The 21442-nt window shown below is 35.6% G+C and overlaps 3 protein-coding genes across 3 annotated transcripts; 2 read left to right on the top strand and 1 right to left on the bottom strand.

Annotated features, from left to right (window-relative positions):
• The first annotated feature begins 4603 nt into the window (after positions 1 to 4603).
• On the top strand, positions 4604 to 8460 carry LOC130718817 (multicopper oxidase LPR2-like). The gene is made up of 3 exons (XM_057569443.1): positions 4604 to 4885; positions 6516 to 7973; positions 8060 to 8460. Exons 1-3 carry the CDS (start codon positions 4658 to 4660, stop codon positions 8111 to 8113), a joined length of 1740 nt encoding a protein of 579 aa, XP_057425426.1. The 5' UTR covers positions 4604 to 4657; the 3' UTR covers positions 8114 to 8460.
• Positions 8461 to 9392: 932 nt separating this feature from the next.
• Positions 9393 to 12259, top strand: LOC130721352 (cysteine proteinase mucunain-like). The gene is made up of 5 exons (XM_057572132.1): positions 9393 to 10011; positions 10174 to 10409; positions 10548 to 10688; positions 11256 to 11708; positions 11945 to 12259. The coding sequence occupies exons 1-5, from the start codon at positions 9531 to 9533 to the stop codon at positions 12041 to 12043; spliced, it is 1410 nt and encodes a 469-aa protein (XP_057428115.1). The 5' UTR covers positions 9393 to 9530; the 3' UTR covers positions 12044 to 12259.
• A 4281-nt stretch (positions 12260 to 16540) lies between these two features.
• LOC130719993 (pumilio homolog 12-like) lies at positions 16541 to 19319 on the bottom strand. The gene is made up of 5 exons (XM_057570579.1): positions 18532 to 19319; positions 17410 to 17572; positions 17158 to 17321; positions 16800 to 17064; positions 16541 to 16657 (listed from the first exon to the last, which is right to left on the bottom strand). The coding sequence occupies exons 1-5, from the start codon at positions 19317 to 19319 to the stop codon at positions 16541 to 16543; spliced, it is 1497 nt and encodes a 498-aa protein (XP_057426562.1).
• Between the last annotated feature and the right edge of the window lie 2123 nt (positions 19320 to 21442).

Genomic DNA, 21442 nt, shown 5'->3' with positions numbered 1-21442 from the left:
GGAGAGGAAATTAAGCAGCTCTGAAAATTTGTAAAGAATGCATATGTATACTCGCACTATGAACCAGAAGTTCAAAAGATGCATTCTCTGACCTAAAAGGAATTATTAAATTCCTTATATGCTGCAAATACCCTTCTCTAACTTGATATCCCAGTTGGAAAATTTGTCATTATTATTAGGTTAAGGCATGCCTAAAACTTGGTTCAAAAATATATATCCTAGAGAAGGATGATGGTCTTGTTGAGGAGGCAAACTATCTTGAAAAGTGTAGAGACTACAAAAATGTTTATTCCTCCTGAAGAGGTTCAGGTACCTGTAATTATTTATTTAAGAGATCTCATATGATTTTGTCTCTACAAGTTAACACAAGGAACCAAGAACATAAAGAATTGTCAACATGATGAAGTAGCGCTCAATATTAGAAATATGTGCGAGAATCTTGAACCCGAAAATGAATGGGTGTGATTGGCCATAAATAGAAAGAAGCAATTCATTTGTTGAATTTAAGGGTCTTTGGACCTCATATCTATACCCTAAAGGTATAAAGACGATAAGGCTTAAAGAGTCTTTGTAGTAAAGTGAAATAATGTTGTCATATTTAAGACAAACAAGTGACAATCGTGGTGGATACTTGGAGTTACAACTTATTGGTATGACTCACTTGAGATTGATATCTCTATAAAACTCCTTGAAGATTGTAAGATGCCTAAAGCACACAATTCATGTTCTCAACAATGAACAAATTACTAGATTGAGGCAATCTAGATGATTATTTTCTTAAGGACGGTCACAAAATGACCCAACAAACTCATACATATTTATGATGAGATATGAGATTGTTTATGCCATAATTAATGTTTATGACAATGATTTATTGAGACTCTAGAAGAGCTCACACAAGTTGTAGATTTGTTAAAGAAAGAATTTGAGATAAAAGAGTTGAGAATGAAACTTTTGTCTAGCCTTATCAATTGAGTATCTAAAGGATGAGGTATTTATGTACCAAAGGACTTATATTGCAAAGGTACTAAAATGATTCTATATGGACAAATCATGTCCACTGTGTACTCTATTGACTTTAAGGTCATTAAATGTAAATAAAGATCCTTTTAGACCTTGAGAAAAGAATGAAGAATTACTTGATCCTGAAGTACCATATCTTAGTGCTATCAAAGCATTATTGTATCTTGCTAGTCATACTCGACTTGATATATCATTTGCTATTAACTTATTAGCAAGATATAGTTCTTCACCTACACAAAGACATTGGAATGGAAAACAAGTGTTTCGTTATCTTAAAGGCACATTAGATATGAGTTTATTTTTTCCCTTTATGTCCAAGCTTAATCTAATTGGTTATGCAGATGCTGGATATTTGTCTAAATATCTCAAACAGGTTACTTGTTTACATGTGGAGGAACAACCATTTCATGGAGATCTGTGAAAGAAACTATGATAGCCACCTCAGCTAACCTTGCAGGAATATTAGCATTACATGAGGCAAGACAAGAATACGTTTGACTGAGATTCGTGATTCAATGCGTACTTGATATTGGTGATTTGTCCTCTTGAAAAAATGCCGCCAACAACTATATATGAAGATAATACTACATGCACTACTCAATCAAAAGAAGGATACATCATGGGAGATGGACAAAGCAAATATCACCGAGGCTCTTCTTCACTCATGATCTACAAAAGAATGGTGACGTAGACATCCAACAAGTTCGTTCAAAGGATAATTTGGAAAACTTATTTACGAAGGCTCTTCCAACTACAACATTTGAAAAGCTTGTGCGGAATATGAGAGTTCGTCGGCTCAAAGATCTCAATTAAAATGCATTGCACTCTTTTTTCCTTAACAGTGTTTTTTTCCCATTGGGTTTTACATGGTAGGGTTTTTAATGAGGCAATGTACAAAGACGAACTATAGAATGATGTACTCTTTTTCCTTCACTAGGTTTTTATCCCACACTGGGTTTTTTCTAGTAAGGTTTTAATTAGGCACATTCTTAAGGGATGGTCATCCAAGGGGGAGTGTTATGAATATTTGGATGCCCATCATAGTTAAGAGTCCATGGGCCAGACCCACATGTATACTTGTTCAACACTCTAAACCTAATAATATAAATACAAGGGAGTCTGCACCTAGCAGAGCATCCCCATCAGACTATTTCTCATATCTCTCTTCTCCTTTCTCTCTTACTTACTAGATTAATGTGAATTTGTGGTAATGTGATTTATGTTTGGATATTTTATCTTAAAGGTATAAGTTTGATAAAAGGAATTTCGTTTGGATTATATCACTTCAAAGCAATTTTAAATGTGTATAATTACTAAAACTGATATATGTTAGACAGTTGGCTCGACCCAACCATTTCTAAACTCTATTTTGACCATAACAAGAAGCTCGAGGGAAGAGAGGTGTTGGCTTCGGTGGTACAGTCAAAAACTGTCACACCGTGGTGCAGTTTAAAAATAGCCATTGGATATATTAATTTTAAATTGAACAGATGAGATTGATTGAGATTCAAATGTTAAATTACAAAATTATCCAATACACATATTACCCATTCACCCTCACCATTCACAGCTGAGGCTGTCTCCTCCTACCTCAGTCACTAGTGTGCTGCAAAATCATTTCCTCCCGACAACCACATCCAGTGGCAGAGCTTCAGGTAAATATTTGAAGGGGCCAAATTAGAACTTGAATCAAACGCTAAAAGGGATGAGGCAGCAAGACATTAGAACAAGAACAGGATTGGGTCAAATTAACACTTGAATCAATTGGTCTACGTTTCTAATCTAATGATGAACATGTTCGTGAGGTCCTTCCTCTTCTTATATGCTTTGTCTGGGTTCCTCTATTTTTTGTGGGTTTCTTTCATAAACAAAATCGTACTCCAACCGTTGTTATTCTGTGGTCAGTGCTTTTGGCCTCTGTCTTCTCCCTTGTTTGGGTTGAGATCGACCCATTTGTGAGTAAAGTTGACAGTGCAGCCATCTCTGGAACTTGCAGATCTGAGATTTTCTTCACTCAATTGTAATTTTTTTGGGGTTTCTTTCATAAACTTATTCTTATTTTGGGAAAAAAAATCTCAATTTTGAAGGGGCTGTGTGTGTGAAGAAGATGACGGTAGTAAATTTTTGTAGGAGCTGTGTGGGTGAAGAAAATTCCAGGTCTGCTCAGGTGTAGCACAATACCAGAGAGTGCTAGTGAGGCGGTGGAGAAAATGAGAGGATATTATTGTCCAGAAAAAAAATAAGCTAAGGGCAAAATTGTCATTACAGTCCAAAATTTTAAGTGTACCACGGTGAGTCAGTATTTAATTGACCCACCGAAGACGTCGTCCTTCACAAGTTGATAAACATTGTTGTGCACTTGTGCAAGCAGACAATGGCGTAGCTAGAAATTCAGCAAGAAGGGGACCAAATTAAAGGCAAAACTCAGGGCAGGGTTTCAGAGAAGGGAAAGTACGTAGTGAATTATATTGGCCCACACACAAAGAGACATGAGATTAATTAAAGGTGCTTGCTGTGGTATCTTAATTTAATTGAGGGTACGGTACCTTAAATGATGTAAAACTTATTTATCTCCAAAATTGTTAACTTCTAAAAGCTTCTAGCACCATCATTCATGAGCATTTTAGTAGATTATCCCATTATCTTGTTGTTCGCCAGACACCAATTTTCATATCTCACCCTTATTGTGGTTGATAACTCTCTTGTTCTTACATCGCATACATTTTCACTTCCACCACTAGATTCTGACTTAAAAAGAGCTGCAACAACCAGCATGATGTCTAAGATTCCAACAAAAGTTAAAATGTCTAATTGTCTCTCTTTCTCTACCCTTCAATTTCACAATTTCATCTAGTCGGGGTACCGTACCCAAAAGAATTTCAGGGTACCACAGAATTTGCCTTAATTAAAAGGTATTTTATTCACACATCATACACACTTTACACTAAAATAGAAAGAAGCTCCTAGAGAAATTTAAAATATGATCAATGATGATGTAATTAAAAAATAAGAGAGAAAATAGATGAAAAATTATTAAGAAAAAAGAAAACAGATGAAAATTAATGAAAAGAAAGGAAAGCAAAATTTGAATGAATCAAAACTCACAAAAGAGATAGAAATGAGATATATGATTTGTGATGATTACAAAACTAAAAGTGGGATATAATGTGTAAGCGAGCCAAATGGGATTTAAGAAAAGTGTTAGGGTAAGTGTTAGATTAATGTAAATATATGTAGAAATGAGGTTAAAATCATTTCCTACATGGAAACTTCAACAGTTCATGATACGCGGTGAAAACACGATAGATCTAATAGCTAATTAATTCATACAGAGCAAAGAAAAGAAAACCAATATCGATCACTCTCTTTCTCCATCATGTTTTCTATATGTCTTTCTCTGTTGGTTGGCCTCTGTCCTCTGATCTCTTCCCGATTGTGAAGTTGCAACTAGCTACCTTTATGATTAATTGTGATATTTCTTGTGCTAGTGGCAAATAATAGCCACTTTCAATTCGTTGACACAATCTTCGTCCCACACACACCCTTCTTGTCTCTCCCTATATATAGTCCACTACTTTCCCTTCTCTCTGAAACCACTGAGTTCTGATTTTGAAGGTAGCCACTAGCCACAGCCATGGAGAGAGCAACATTGCTCCTCAAACTATTCCCTCTAATTCTATCTCTTCTAAATGCTCTTCTTACCTCCTCCTTAGCTGCTTCAGAAGATAAACTGTTAGATGCATCCAAGTTGGAGATGTTTGTGGATGAGCTTCCTCATATGCCCAAAATCCTTGGCTACAAGGTTTCCAATGGAGTCCCCATATCAAAGTCTCTCAAGATTAGCATGTTCAAGAAGAAATGGGTATGTTTGTTTTCTTCCAAATTATTGTATCATTCATGCAAAAAAAAAAATCCACTCTCCTCTTGCTAGACATAAATTTAGTTTGGCTTTTTCTAATGATCTTGATTACAGTACAAATTCTGATTAAATAATTCATTTAAGATGTAAATTATTTGTGTACTTTCCATCCAATGGCCTGTCACCTGTGCTTAATTCTAGGATAGCATTATATTTCACTTGTTGAAAGAATGTTGTTTTTTTCCTTGTTTTTAATATTTTTTTCACTTCTTTCCATCAAAAGGTGCAAACTTAATTATAATTTTTGTTAATTTATTTAGTAAAAGACATTTTTTTTATATCAGAGAGTAAAATTGCACTTGCTAGGGAATGATCCGAAACTTCCCCAACCCAACTCATATGTCATACAACTCTTATCATCAAAGTTACCATTTGAGGACATGTATATACACATAAAACAAAACGTGATAAAAGCAAAATTATAATTGACAGAAGTAAAAGCTATGTGTGGTTACTTCTCTCTAGGGATGTAAGTGGTTCCTGGATCGAAGCCTTGCCCTGTTTCCTTTTGTTGGCTTTTTTTACGTGTAGAGGCGCTGATAGAGAAGGAGAATGCTTTTCTTTCATGCTTTTGTACTCTGTATTTTCTTGGGTTGTTTTTCTTTTTCTATGATTGTTGTCTCTTTGTTTTGATTCTTTATGTATTATGGGTTGAGTACTCATTGTACTCCCTTTAATGCAATTGTTTGCTCATTAAAAAAAAAGTAGGTTAAGCTGTTGACAGTGGCCTATGGCCTCTACATCAGGCTAAGGTAATGTCAAATTAATAAATAGAAAATGCCAAGACTTTTTGAAAAAAAATAATTAGTTAAAAATATCAACCCTAGGCCACTCATAAGGCTTTGTAAGCACAACAAAACGACCTGTATAAATAATTTTAAATTTTATTTTATTATTTCTACATTGAATTTATATTATAATATCTAAAAATTATATACTTATTGCTTATTTATATGTTTAAGCATGTTAGACTATATAATTATATAACCATATAAACTTGTATAGATATAGAGTGATGACCTATTTTCTTTGACTTAGACAATATAATGATATTATTATATTTTTTCCCGTTCCCTATAAGTTTGTTGACACGTTTACAAATAAAGTTTAATATGGTTGTGCATAGTTTTAGCTTTCTAAAAAAATGATTGTGCATAGTCAGTGAAAAATATTTTTACACAAACGTCCAATAATTGAATGCCACGTATTTAAATTAAAATCATTAATGTTAAATTTTATTTTAATTAAATTTAAAAGTTAATTTCTGATTTGGCGACTCATGATTTGATGTTTCTGTAAAAAATGTTTACATTGACAGTATTGACAGTGTATTATCATTAAATGACATTGATAACACATTCTCCACTATGTTATTCTTCATTTAATATATTTTTTTACTTTCCAAAACTCAAAACAACATTTATATGTAAGTTTAATTGCACAAACAATTAAAACATAATTACTTAGTAGCAAGTCTTTTTTTAGTATCTAATTATTTCTATTTCAAGTTTCAATTAGAAATAATATTTATTTTCTTTCAAAAAAAATTTAGAATGTCCCTTTTGTTTTTTAGAAATTCCACAAGGATCTCCTTCCAACAAGGGTTTATGCTTATGGATTAACCAAACGCACCGCATCAGTACCTGGTCCCACCATCGAGGCCCTCCACGGAGTTGGGACCCACGTGAGGTGGCAAAATAAACTCCCCCCACACCAGATCCTCCCGTGGGATCCATCTATCCCCGTCGCCTCACCCAACACCTCCGGCGGCATCCCCACGGTGGTTCACCTCCACGGCGGGATCCACGAGCCCGAGAGCGACGGAAACGCAAATTCATGGTTCACTGCACAGTTCAAAAAGAGAGGACCCACCTGGACCAAGAAGACCTATCACTACCCAAACAACCAACAACCAGGAAATCTATGGTACCATGACCATGCCATGGGGTTGACCCGGGTCAACCTCCTCGCTGGCTTAATAGGAGCCTACATCATCCGCCACCCTTCCATCGAGTCCCCGTTGGGATTACCCATAGGCGACGAGCTAGATCGACCGTTGGTCTTGTTCGATCGTAGCTTCCGGAGCGACGGTTCAATCTACATGAACTCCACCGGAAACAACCCTTCCATACACCCGCAGTGGCAGCCAGAGTATTTTGGCGACGCCATCATCGTCAACGGCAAAGCCTGGCCACATCTCACCGTACGTCGTCGGAGGTACAGATTCCGCATCATCAACGCCAGCAACGCGAGATTCTTCAGACTCTTCTTCACCAACGGTTTGAGATTCACACATGTGGCAGCTGATTCTGCTTACATCGAGAAACCGATCACAACCAAGAAAACCTTAATGGGGCCATCTGAGATCACTGACGTTATTGTTGACTTTTCAGAGTCAAAGAGCAACGTTGCTATTCTAGCCAACGATGCAAAGTATCCTTACCCTGACGGTGACTCGGTTGATGAAGCTACCAGCAAGGTTATGAAATTCAACATCTTACCCGATAAGCAAGTTGACATGTCACGGATCCCAAAAATGTTATTGAATTACCCTATTGCTGGTTTATCAGGCGTGTCGCACACACGGTACATTGCTATGTACGAGTACACCACCGACAAAGGTGAGCCAACTCACTTGTACATGAATGGGAAATCGTACGACGCGCCGGTTACTGAGACCCCGAAGGAGGGGTCCACTGAGGTGTGGAATGTGATAAACTTGACGGGCGATAATCACCCGCTTCACGTTCATTTGGGTTTGTTCAAGGTGTTGGATCAGACGAAGGTGGTTAATTTGGATGAGTTTAAGGATTGCATGGTGAAAATCAACGATGCGATGAAGTGCCACGTGGGTGAGTATGCACGAGGGGAGAAGGTGGAGGTGCCAGGTCATGAGAAAGGGTGGAAGAATGTGTTCAAGATGAGACCGGGGTTCGTGACGAAGATTGTGGTGAGGTTTGGTTACATACATACCAATGCATCGTATGAGTTTGATGCAACCGCAGAGCCTGGCTATGTGTATCATTGTCATGTACGTACATATACTTTTTTTTATTTGCATTTTAGTTATATTTTTATAAACCACTACTAATTAATCATAAGATTCATATTATGCAGGTATTGGACCATGAAGACAATGTCATGATGAGACCCTTCAAAATCATCAAGTGAAGTTTATCAAGGGTAGCCAAAAAAAATGGGACCATGATGTGAATGTTGTCACTTTCTTGCAAGGAATATCAAAGGTTAGAAAGATAAGCAGAGGTGATGAGAAACTAAAAATTTGCAGAGAAATTTGTAAACTTGGTCATTGACTGTAACGAAGGGAAGTGTATGCTATATTGCGCTAAATAAAATGCAATGAGAATTATAGCATTTCCCTAAAAGCAAGCATTTTCTTTGTTCGATTGTTTTTGAGAATTTCAAGTAGTGTGTGTTTGGATTTGAGTTTGCAAAACAGAGCTGGAGTGAATGTGAGTTTACAGAATAATATTTATGTTAATGTCGGTTGGTTGTAATGTGATTTATGTTTGAATACTTTTATTTTAAAAGTAAGTTTGATAAATTAATCTTGTTAGGATAAAATTAGTTAAAATCACTTTCAATAAAACTTTTAACTCACTAAAATTTTGATTAACAAGTAGATAAAATTTTCTTTCTTAAAATCTCCTCTTAATTGAATAAACTTTTGTCTCCTTTAGATTAAACTTATAATTCACTTTTTAAAATTAAAATTAAAGATAAATCTCAAAATATTTCATTTATCTAATAACCATATTGATTCTTTTATCTTAAATATCATTCTAGGAAATTCAAAATAAAAGATAGGTTTGATCAATAATAACTCGAAAGGGGTTGTCTAAATGACCAATGTGAAAGTTTGGGTTAAATAACTCATCATCCAATCACATTGGAGATAGATGAGTTGAAATTTCTATATTTTATTTATTAATTTATTTCCAACTCATTTATCTTCAATGTGATCGGATGATGGGTTATTTAACCCAAACTTTCACATGTGTCATTTAGACAACCCCGAATTTTATAATAATAACAAGTTCGACTTGCCCAAACCTTGGTCCTACCCACTTAGTCTCAGGCAATATCCGATATCAACATGCTAGGACTCACGGCTGATCCATCTGAACTTGGAACCTAATCGAACCTAGGATCGCCTGCCCAAACCTTAACTCGGTTATGCCCTAACCTAATTTGAACCGGGCTCGACAACGACTCACCTAGACAAACAAACAATTACTCATTAATGATATACAAAATATTATTTTAAATTAGGAAATCAAAATGTAAATTTAAAAGCAAAAAGAAAAAACAGATTTCGTTTAGCATAAAAAAACAGAGTAGGATAGAGAAGTCATTCTGTTTCCATGTTTGTCAAATGGGGGTACTAGAATCCTAAATTTAGGGACAACAAAAGATATAACAAACAAACAAACATGTACGCAGTTTCCGTTTCGTTTCGTTTCGTGAATGAATCAAACCCAGTTCACGTTCATTCTCTGTTATCTTATATATACACATTGCATAGCATAACCTTCTTCACAACCCTCATTTCAACACAATCATCACCATGGCTCTCTTTCAAACTCTCTACCTTTCCCTCGCCCTCTCCTTCTTCTTCTTCGCTCTTTCCGCCTTCGCCCTCGACATGTCCATCATCGACTACGACGCCAAGGTTGAAGCCAGAACCGAGAATCACCTCAAGAACATGTACGAGGCGTGGCTTGTGAAGCACCACAAGGTTTACAACGCGTTGGGGGAGAAGGAACGCAGGTTTGAAATCTTCAAGGATAATCTGCGTTTCATTGATCATCATAACAATAGGGAAGGTGAGAAAACCTATAAGTTGGGGCTTAACAAGTTTTCTGATCTCACCAATGAGGAGTACCGGGCCATGTTTTTGGGTACCCGAACCCGAGGTTCACGTGGGTTGCTATCTGGGTCGAAGAGGAGTGATCGTTATGGTTTTCGTGAGGGTGAGGAATTGCCAGCTTCGGTGGATTGGAGGGAGAAAGGTGCGGTTGCTCCTGTTAAAGATCAAGGCCAATGTGGTGAGTTTTCTAATTTCTCTTGCATGCAAGGGGTTTGTTAATTGTTTTGTGTGTGTTAATTGGGTTTTGGAGAAGATTGTATATTATATTTTATGATATGAGCCATGAGGGGTGTGTGTTGTGTTTGCTGATTGAGTTGAGTTGAATTGTGGTATTGTGAAGGGAGTTGCTGGGCATTTTCCTCGGTTGCGGCGGTGGAGGGGATCAATCAAATTGTGACAGGTGATCTCATCTCCTTGTCTGAGCAAGAGTTGGTGGATTGTGATAGAGGTTATAACATGGGGTGCAATGGAGGTCTTATGGATTATGCTTTTGAGTTTATCAAGCAAAATGGAGGCATTGATACCGAAGATGATTACCCCTATCGTGCTCGCGATCAAACCTGTGATACAAACAGGGTATGCCTCTCATTTACCCTTTGATCCTTTTGAAAGAAGAAAGGAAGCATTTTCTAGGGTTCAAGCAATTTCATTGACACGCCTTAGAAAATAGAAATTTATGGCTATTTATCTAATTACCTGGTTCTGCTTTCTCAGAAAAATGCTAAGGTAGTCACCATTGATGGATATGAAGATGTTCCGGAAAATGATGAGAACTCCTTGAAGAAGGCTGTTGCACACCAACCTGTTAGTGTTGCCATTGAAGCCGGTGGCAGGGCATTTCAACTTTATGTCTCGGTAATCTATCTAATCAAGTTATCTTATTCTTATCCTGGTTGATTTTCTAATTGAGGATTGTCTAATACTAACCTTTAACTTAGCTAATGCAAGAGTTATAGTATATTTGGTTTCTGTCTAATCACTTTAAGTTAGAAGATACTAGTAGTAGTTTGTAGTTTTTGACTAAACCGTTATTGGATTAATATGTACAAATTTTAAAACCAAACACGCACTCATGACATCGTTTTGTTGTTATGTCAAGCCTTATGATCACTTTTACAGAGAAGCTACAAGTTACAAGTTACAAGATGTAGTTTGTGAAATTATTGTACTTTGTATTGTGTACCACAACCCATCTAAACATTTGATCAGCAAATTATGTCATCATCTGTAGATTTTTGTGTACAAATTGTTGTCCCAAACTTCCAATTATTTGTTTTGGTAGTGCAAGATTGTATAATATTAACTATTTAGATGGTTTAATTGGGTACAAGTTGTTGTCCCTTCATTTTTTGTTGACTTGAGACTTGAGATGTTAGAGCTAGAAGGTGTTGAGTTGACTTAATTTTGTTGTTGTTGGTGCAGGGTGTTTTCACTGGCCTATGTGGAACAGAACTTGACCACGGTGTGGCCGTAGTTGGATATGGAACAGAGAATGGTACTGATTACTGGTTAGTGAAGAATTCATGGGGTGCAGAATGGGGTGAGAATGGTTACATCAAACTGCAGAGGAATGTGCAAACAACCAAGACTGGCAAGTGTGGGATTGCAATGCAGGCATCATACCCCATCAAGAAGGGTGCAAACCCGCCAAATCCTGGTCCTTCTCCTCCATCTCCTGTAACTCCTTCAACAGTGTGTGATGAGTACTACTCTTGCTCAGCTGGAACCACATGCTGCTGCCTCTTTGAGTATGCAGGCTTCTGCTTTGGATGGGGATGCTGCCCTGTTGAATCTGCAACCTGCTGTGATGATGGCTCTAGCTGCTGCCCCCCTGATTACCCTGTCTGTGATACTCAAGCTGGATCTTGCCTATTGGTAATTATCTTCTTTCTTCAGCTTTTTTATTGTTGTTGGATTGGAGTAAAAAATTAGTTAATTCCTTAAGGTAGTATAGATAATATGTCAGGATGGAAAATCATAAAAAATGATATAAAATTTTAATTAGTAACTCTCATTGTGGAGATGCTCATGATCGATTGTGGTTTTTACTCTTTTACTCTTGTTTTTTGAAGTTTATTTTTTGTTGCTAAATTTTTGCTCCTATGCAACAGAGTAAAAATAACCCCTTTGGAGTTAAAGCTTTGAGGCGAACACCTGCTACAAGCACTTGGAGCATAAGGAAAGCTGGCATGAGAAGTAATTGTGCATAAGTATATGTAACTGTGACCTTGCTGGCATTTTCTTGATGTGGTTGGTGTTGGACTCCATTAGTAATTTAGTATCCAGATTAAATTTAATGGAATATTTTCATTTGCAAGCTGATTGCTGTAAATAGCTCAAGAACTGCTCAAGCAGTATGCAATTTGGATATTGATGCTTTTAATGGATGTGTATATATTTGCAAATTCTTGATTTATTGTGTCACTGTTAATTTCAACATAGTTGCTTTTGCGAGGTCCGTTATATCCACCTACTACTCAGAGTCTGATGATCATCATATGTAAAAATCTAGAGATATTAAATTAAAGGGTTAATCGTCTACTTGGTCCCTGTCTTTGTCTCGCCGTCTGAAGTAAGTCTCTCCCCGGAAAATTTGCAAATCTGGGTCCTCTCGTTTGCAATTTGTGTGGAGCAGGTCCTCGCCGGAGTCCGAAGCTCCGGCGAGTGATGATTTGGCTAGCTGACTGAGATTACTTAGCTGACATGGATTTTTAAAAAATTTAAAAATTTAAAAAAATTACTTATCAGATTTATTATTCAAATTAACAAAATTAAACCCTAATTAACTAACTAATTAACAAAATAAATTTCCCCCAAATAAAATAAAAAAACACTCCAGGTCCAGAATCAAATTGGCACTGTCCCTATCAATCCCAAACCTGAATCAACCCTCCACGTCTGAATTAACAATTTGGCTTTCTCTCTAGATCTGGAGGTGAGCTAGGTTTCTAGATCAAGGATCCAAATCTCTGTCTTCTCCTTTGAACACCCAAATCTCTATCTCTAGATCTGGAGGTGTGCATTAAATTAAGGGTTAATCATCGGTTGAGGTTGCAGCATGGGGGTGGGTTGCAGGTGAGGGTGGGGTTGCGAGTGAGGGTGGGGATGGGGGTGGGTTGCGGGTGAGGTGGGGTGGGTTGTGATGGGTTCTGGGTAGGGATGGGTTTCAGGGGTGGGTTGCGGGTGCGGGTGAGGGTGAGGGTGGGGTGGGGATGGGAGTGGGTTGCAGGTGAAGGTGGGGGTGGGTTACGAGTGGGGTTGGGTTGCAGGTGAAGGTGGGGATGGGTTACGAGTGTTTCTGGAATGGGTTTCTGGGGTGTTTCTTCCTCTGTGTGTGATGTTGCAGTGAGGTGATGAGGTGATGAGGAAGAAGAAACTGGAACAAGAAGGTCTCGATGGTTCATCTGTTTCGTGTTTCTTCATCTGTGTTTGTTTCTCTGTTGTGTTCTGTTTTCTGCTCTTCTTTTCTTCCCCTTTCAATTTTTGTATGCTCGGTTATGGTGGAGATTGGTGTTTTGTTTTCTGGATTTTAACTTGTGTTTCTGGATTTACAACTCTTGTTGAAGAAACAGTTCTGGAACAATTCTGGGTTCAATTCGCAAGGATTTACAAGTTTTGTTTTCTGGGTTCTGTTCACATATCTGGAACCTTCCTTGGAAGAAATTATTCTTAATTTTATGAAGAAGATGAATAAGAAAATGAAGATGAGATCAATCTAAAAATTTTAGATCAAGAACACTCATGTTGAAGATCCATGTTAATGAAAGATGAATTAGGGATTTAAAACTTATTTGTAAATTTTTATTTTTTTTATTTTTTTTTCCTTGACACGTCAGACTCATTTATCCAGTCAGCTAGCCAAATCATCACTCGCCGGAGCTCCGGACTCCGGCGAGGACCTGCTCCACACAAATTGCAAACGAGAGGACCCAGATTTGCAAATTTTCCGGGGAGGGACTTACTTCAGACGGCGAGACAAAGACAGGGACCAAGTAGACAATTAACCCTAAATTAAAATATATTGTGTATTTTAATTAAGAAGTTCCTATAAGTGTGAGTCTAAACATTTTCATTGTACCTACAAATAACCCTATCTATTCGATTTTACATTCAAACAAGTTTGAGTTCTCCCTTAGTAAACTCTCCCCTTTGTTTAACAAAGTCTTGACAAGAGTTTGGTTTGGTCTATAGACAGTTGTGAGAAGCATAGAGAGTTGTTCTCTCCATATTATGGGAATCTAAGCCAAACGTTAGGAATGCTCAGTCTATGCTCCAAGAGTTGTATTAGAGTGAAGATGCATAATCAGTTGAGGTAGCAGGCTCCCTCTTAAAGGTTTCTTGTTACCCCTTGAGTTCTCTTGAAGCAACCGTTGTAAGTTATAACCTCCTAGGGGTCTTTATGGTCCACTGTTTGGATTAATTTAAAATTAATGGAAAGGAATGGAGTCCAGTGGTACACATTCCATCAGATACCACTCTTTACCCTTACTTTTGCTCTGATTTACCCTCTCTGAAACCATCAAATAACCGCTCACCTTGCTGCCAATTTGCCACCCACGTAACCACGTTGCTGCCAATCTATCAATTTTTTCTTAATAATGCCATACTCATCTTCAACAATATACAGAACGTACTGATTGACTAATGACTAGTGAAGGGGTTATTGGAAAACAATTCCCTTTGGTTAATTTGTTAAGGCTACCTATTTAGAAACAATTGAATGTTCTTCGGAATCCATGTAGAAACAAAAACTTGGGTAAATAGATCAGCACGGCAATTCTATTCACTTTTTGCAATTCAATACATTTGAGTAGGAGTATTGAAATTAGATTGTCTCTTTCTATGTCATTTGCAAAAGGAATGGTTACCCAATTGCACCAGAAGGTTTTTAATCATAAGAGCAATATAGGAATAAAAAAAATTAAAACTCATTCCATTCCGCCCATTATCCAAACAAATTACTGGTAAGTTTATTCCATTCCGTTATAAAATATCCAAACACTGGAAAGTGAATTTCATTCCGCTCCATCCCTTTCCATTCCGTTTCATTATATTCCATTATGTACCATCAATCCAAACATAGCCTATGGGTTTTTAGTGAGACATTACGAAAAGAATCATATGTTAATGGCATTTAAGTGTATGTTATGACTCGGGTTTAGCTCTTAAGCTTCTAGCCTTTACTCTTATATGTCGACCTTCAAGATACCTATTGTCAGGATTGGGTGCTTGAGAACTTTCCTAATTGTTTAGCATTGTGGACTTTCTTTTCTTTTTCGATAAGCTAGCTTTGTGGACTTGAATTGTCGGGTTTGGGTGCTTGAGACGACACAAATTGTTAAGTTAGAAAACGGTAAAAAATGATACTTGTTCGGGTTTGGGTGCTTGTTCGGGTTTGAGTGCTAGAGAAAAGTTATGAGGAACCACGATGAAGAGATTTCTCAAAATAAGGATAACTTGTCAAAGACAAAGAATATTACCACCAAGACATTACTTTTATCATCAATGCTTTGAATTAGTGGTGGAACTTAAAAAAAAACTTGGAGGCCCGAAATAAATTTAAATACTTTTTATATCTACAATTTTTTTTATGAAGTACAAGGTTAAATTAGTCAATGTACACAGGTATTTTAATTTAATATATATACCAAAATCACATAAAAGCACAACTATAAATGAAATATATGAATTATTCCCTTATCTAAACTAGCCAAATTAGAGTCAAAGATAAGTTGCACACTTGACTTGTGCCAACAACTAAATTGCTTGGATTAACCTGCTAAAATAATGCCGTATTCTGATGTGATCTTTTGGGTGATGAAAAGGATGTCTTGCTACATAGGAGGCATTGAACAGAGCAAAATCAATGTCATGATTTCATAAAAAGATGTCACATTTTTTTAATAACTTATATGTTATCCTCATAATCACTCTCATCAAAATTAATTCCAATATAAACTTAAATAAGGACAGGCTACTATAAGTATTATTACCATCCCCAAATTGAGAATAAGTTGATCCGTGAATAATAGTTTTTTCTATAGCAAAATAAGTAGTACCCATACATATTTATCAAGCTGCAAACAGAAGAGAAATGTAAATCCCAATGAGTTCTTCTGGCTCATATCAAAATACCAATTTAATTTGCTGTTTTACTAATTTCAAGCTCAGCCGTAACTAAATAATGTGCAATTTCATGTAACTTGATAACTTATAACTCATCATGAATTCATGATACTTACTAGAATAACGAACAATATTGAGAAAAAATATAAATAGAAAAGAGTAAAAGTACACAAGAAAATGTTAATGATTAATTTGATGATGAAACCTCCATGTTAATCAAGCCATCACTCAAATGGTATGGATTTATATGATTAACATACTATAAATAACAATGAACACTAAGTTATGGAGAACAGATAGAGAAAAAAAATGCATTTCACATATAGGCACAAAAGGAGAGTATTTATGACCCAGGGAATAACAAAACACATACTAACTAGACAAGTTTCCTAATAAACAAATCTTAATTTGGTCCACCATTTCGTGACACCAAATTAAAAACCAATAAGATCCATACAATGTCATTTAACAATAATTAACTACAACATCAACAAACAAAGCTATTGAACACTTGAACAGTCACGCTTTACCACACTCCACGAACTAGAAACACATCAAATTACATGAACAAAAGTGATCCCTTAATCATCGATCCTGCATCTTTTAGCAAATGCAAGCACATTTTTCCCATAAAGATGGCTATGCAGAAATCCACAATTGTTACTGATGAAATAGCAAAGTGATTTGCGCAAATTGCCCTGCAATAAACAGAAAAAGACTAAGTATAGTGCCATGAAATTAATATTGCACAACATATATAATTGAAATGTCCAAAAGAAAAAAAATATTTGTTTTAAAGTGGCAAATATGAATAATTTGAAATACACTAGTGTGTCAAACCTGGGTGCATTCCATTGCTGTCTGAATGACAAAGTTTCCATAAGGATCCCTCAGAACATTACAAAACTCAGGACTATTCATTATTTCCTCAACCATAACAGCTACATCATTTGGTTCAGAAAATTGCAGAAGAGCTTCCATCACATTGCTAGCATGCTTGTCCATAGAAAGTCCAACGAACCCACCGCTAAGGTGTTGGATCATCAGTTTATTTGCTGGAGGTTCATTCAACTCCATTTGAATTAAATACTGCACCAGATAGTTTCTTTGGACATAAAAAGAGAAATTATTAGTTTTGTAATGAAGAACAATTTAGTTAAAATCAAAGAAATATGTTAAATTTCAAATGATGAATTACCCATATGGATCTTGTGATAGGACTGAAGCATTGAGAATGATTTCACGAACCAGGGAAAATATGGCTTGACCCTCAGCATGGCCTAAACATTTTTGAATAGCAGAACTTCCACATCTATCCATTGCAATGTCAACACAATTGTGAGCTATTTCTTCCAAAATGACCTGAAATCAAGTTTTCAATCAATTGATGAATAAAAACTGAACTTGTGAGCTAATAAAAATGGAGTGAGATAAAGGGGTACTGAATTACTTTTTTATATTCAGGTGGGAAGAGCTTCACGCATTGCTGAATGACATAGCTGCCATTGGCATTCTTCATCAATGTTTTGGTCACAAGCCTCATAACAAGTGTAACTAGATATTGCTGTGAGTGGGTATTGAGTTTCTCCATGATTTTTTGAATAACTCGTGTTCTGCATCAGGAAAAACAGAAAGCAATAAAGGCAACAGAAAACACATTACATAAAATTTAACAATTTAATATGTGTTTGGTTCTCCCATAGGGAATCTCAGAATCAATTATGTAAAATCACTTTTTATGTCTACATAGATGTTTGTGTGTCATGCAAGAGAATGGACTTTAGTCCCAAAATCTACAAAAAAAAAATTCATTAATGTATTCAACATAAATCACTTGACTTTCAACTCACTTGTCCCCTATGATAGCTTAAGTGGTAGGAGTTGGTGGACATATGAGTTGGGTAGGGGAAGGTCCTGACATGTGTAATTTATCTTTCTGATGTAAAAAAAAATTTACTCTAATACACTTTCATCATAATCAATTGAGTTAAATATGTTTTTGGTGGGTACAATTTTATTTTCAAGAAACACATATGTTTGAGTTCATGAAAGAAACTAAAACCAAATTTCAAGGACCACAAATACAATTTTGAGGACTAATATTTCTAAAAGAATGTTCTTCCAAATTACTTCTTCCTTAGGTATTGGGATTTGGTCTAACTCATGTATTTTCAAAAATTAGGGACATATATAAAAAAAAAGAAAATAAGGTCAATTTTTAAGGATAGAAAACATATTTAACCCTATTCAATTTTAGGAAAATCAATTATAACAACTCGATTCACACACATTTAGATGGTTGCTAAAATACTAATTTCAAAACTCATTGATATCAATCATGCTAAACAACCACCTATTGATCAATTAGATCAGAATTCTTGCCCCATTCATTGTCTTACCAATAAAATTGTGTGATGTAATTTAAAAATCACACATAAGGTTTATATGGTGATATTCATAACTTTTTGAAATAAGATAACAAACATGGAAAGAAGATATGAATCTTGATCAACCATGACACCATGAAAAAGTTTAGCATGTAAATTTGAAGAGATGAAGAAACATGACATACCCAATAACATCCATGCACACAGACTGTAGCTTGCGCACATCCCGAAGAAGCAAGGTAAGAGCAATGTTCATCTGCTCCAAGGTGAGACTTGTTGATTGAAAGATCTTTTCTATGACGTAGTTGCCATTACGGTGTGTGATTAGCTCGTGCAAGTGGTACTGCAGACCAGAGAGGATGGCCTCAATTTCTTCTGGCTCACCCTCCTTGATCTTCTCCTGGAGAGTGCGGCATCCATCCTTGGTTTTCGCCAGTGCAACCAAGTACAACCTCCAAGAAAAATATGGTTGAACATTGTTCATGACCCTGCCGCCATAGCCAAGTCCATAATTCCTAGAAGAAAGACTATAATTATTGTTGTTGAAATTGAAACCCTGTGTTGCCCCCATTGTGGCAAGAACAGCATCTCTGATCCTCATCTCACGAAGGTAATGATTCTGATCATAGAGACCAGAATATACTCTCACATCAGGTGCGTTTACTCTGTAAGGATTTTCAGATAAGCGAAGTCCTCCCATTAAGGACTCAACTTCTTGAATTCCTGCGTTCCCTGCAAAACCAGAACCAGAGCCATAGCATGAGGCAGAGGCAGAGCAAGAATTCTGATAAGGAGTTATTGGATTTCTTGAAGAACGGAGACATGGGTTTTGATGGTAATAAGGATTTGGACTGGAATTTTCAGGAAAGTTGTTGAAGTGTTGATGATGATGGGGGGAAGGAGGAGGATCTTGCATGAAGGGGAAAGGGTGAATGTCGTCGAAGGGAGAAGGAATGGAGTCTCTGTCTCCCATTGTGAAACAGAGAAGGGTGAATGAAAAAAAGGGGAGAAAAGAAGCAGAAGAAAGTGACTGTGAATTGTGATGTTGAATAAGGTATTTATATATTATAAAACAGGTAATTTTAGATAAGAAAATTAAATTTTGATTATGATGATTGATAACAGTTTGGGGTTGTTATTTGATACAATCACAAAAATAAAATTATATTCTCTCTAGACTCTTCTTCACGCAGCGTCCAAACTTATATATCTTCAATTTTAAATTTGAATTATTGGTAGATCATAAATCCACACTGTATTATTTATTTATTAAATAATATTTAACCATATCTAAATAATCTATCACAAAATTTCTCTTTTTTTTAGATTAGGGTAGTCGCAATTGACAACCGTGGTAATCTTTTCGCTGCCGATACTAATACTAAAGATGAAACGGTTAGTCGGGAACATTATTGAACCATCAATCTCATGGTTATACAAAGTGAGCGACCATCACACCAAATATTTTCAAATTTATTGTTTATTTATTTATTTATGGAAACCATCATCTCTCCCTTTAAAGTATCAATAAATGTTGTTTGTATTTTAATGAAATTTTTTTTTGAAAGATGCCTGAATAACAAATAATTTAAAATTGTTCACAATATATTTTTGTCCGTGATTGTTGCCCTTGCTGTCAAAAAAGATTGTTGCCCTTAATATATAATTACCTAATATATCTAAGTTATCAAGTTTATCGGTGTTTTAAATTTATATTATATATACAGTTGTATTATCTGTTTTACAACTAAAACGCAGCTAAATGTCCGATTTTATTTTTATTCAGTCTCACGCAATCTGATAAAATCTGATCAAGTTTATAGAGATTTGAAATATATTACCAATGGATTTAACTTATATGCAAAAAAAAAAAAAAACTTATATGCAAAAGGAAATAAAGAGTTTTATATATCTATTCAATCAAAAATATTTTTTCCATTTGAAATCTGAAATTTTATCATGATATTATAAACTGATTGAATCTAGTTTAACAAATTGATGGAACCATTATCACATGGTGCATAGTAATTAAACTTAATACTATCATATATTTGGGTTGGAAATAATATCAGATATTGATTATATATAAAATCGACACTATTCAGTTAATGATAAAAAATTTACAATATTCAACCTTTGTTATGGATTTTAACTACTACATATGAATAACTCAAATGGTATGAAATTTTTCCGATGTACTAAAAAACTACTACTATGTATATTTCTCGACGTATATTTCTCGACGCACGCATTTTTTTCTGACAATACCGAAAATATTTTTTTCACCTAAGTATCTAAAATCGTCAGTCATGAGATTAATTATCTCAAAACCTACTTTTAACATCATGTTAAGTAAGTTTTCTCAATAAATTTTTCACATTTCACACTGCTCAAGAATCATTCCAACAAAGACAATATTTCTTGTGATTTTTGTTGGTCAATATATTTCTTGTAATTTTCTTTTTTTGTTGTACATCGAAATTTAAATTGCACCTGCCAGGGATTGAACCCTGGACATTCCCTCTCATCCCATATGTCATCCGCTCTTACGACTTGAGCTATCATTCGGGATTGAAAGTACACAATTTTTCGCTTCCGGAAAATTGGTCAAAAGCAAGTTTAATATTTTTGTGAAAGTGTTAGCATGTCTAGTATGGGCCGTAGTTACACTAAAAAAACGTATGGGCCGTAGTTATAATGAAAATCTTAAGTATCAGTGTATTACACTGACCACCCAAACTATAGTTTTTGTTTTGACGGAGACACCCAAACTAAAGGTTTTTTTTAATTGTCCAAAAACATGGTTTTTTTTTAGTTACAAACGAAAATTATTTTGCTTTTCACTTTTTACCAACAACTCATTTTAATAGGTATCATCTATGTAGAATTTTACAAAATTTTAGAAATAATGAATATTTGATGAGAAAATGTCTAATTTGATGGAAAATAAAAATTTAAGTATTAGCTAATTTTTTGCCATCATAATTATATTGTTAATATGACATAATTTGATTTCACTAAATTTACATTAGGTATAAGATCCCTTGAATAGGTGGTGTGGCTAGGGACCACATTGCAAAATGACTCTTTGGATTT

This window comes from Lotus japonicus, chromosome 5, assembly GCF_012489685.1.
Source record: "Lotus japonicus ecotype B-129 chromosome 5, LjGifu_v1.2".
NCBI lineage: Eukaryota > Viridiplantae > Streptophyta > Magnoliopsida > Fabales > Fabaceae > Lotus > Lotus japonicus.
Note: the sequence above shows the minus strand (reverse complement) of the source record. Positions and strands in the feature narration are given on the sequence as shown.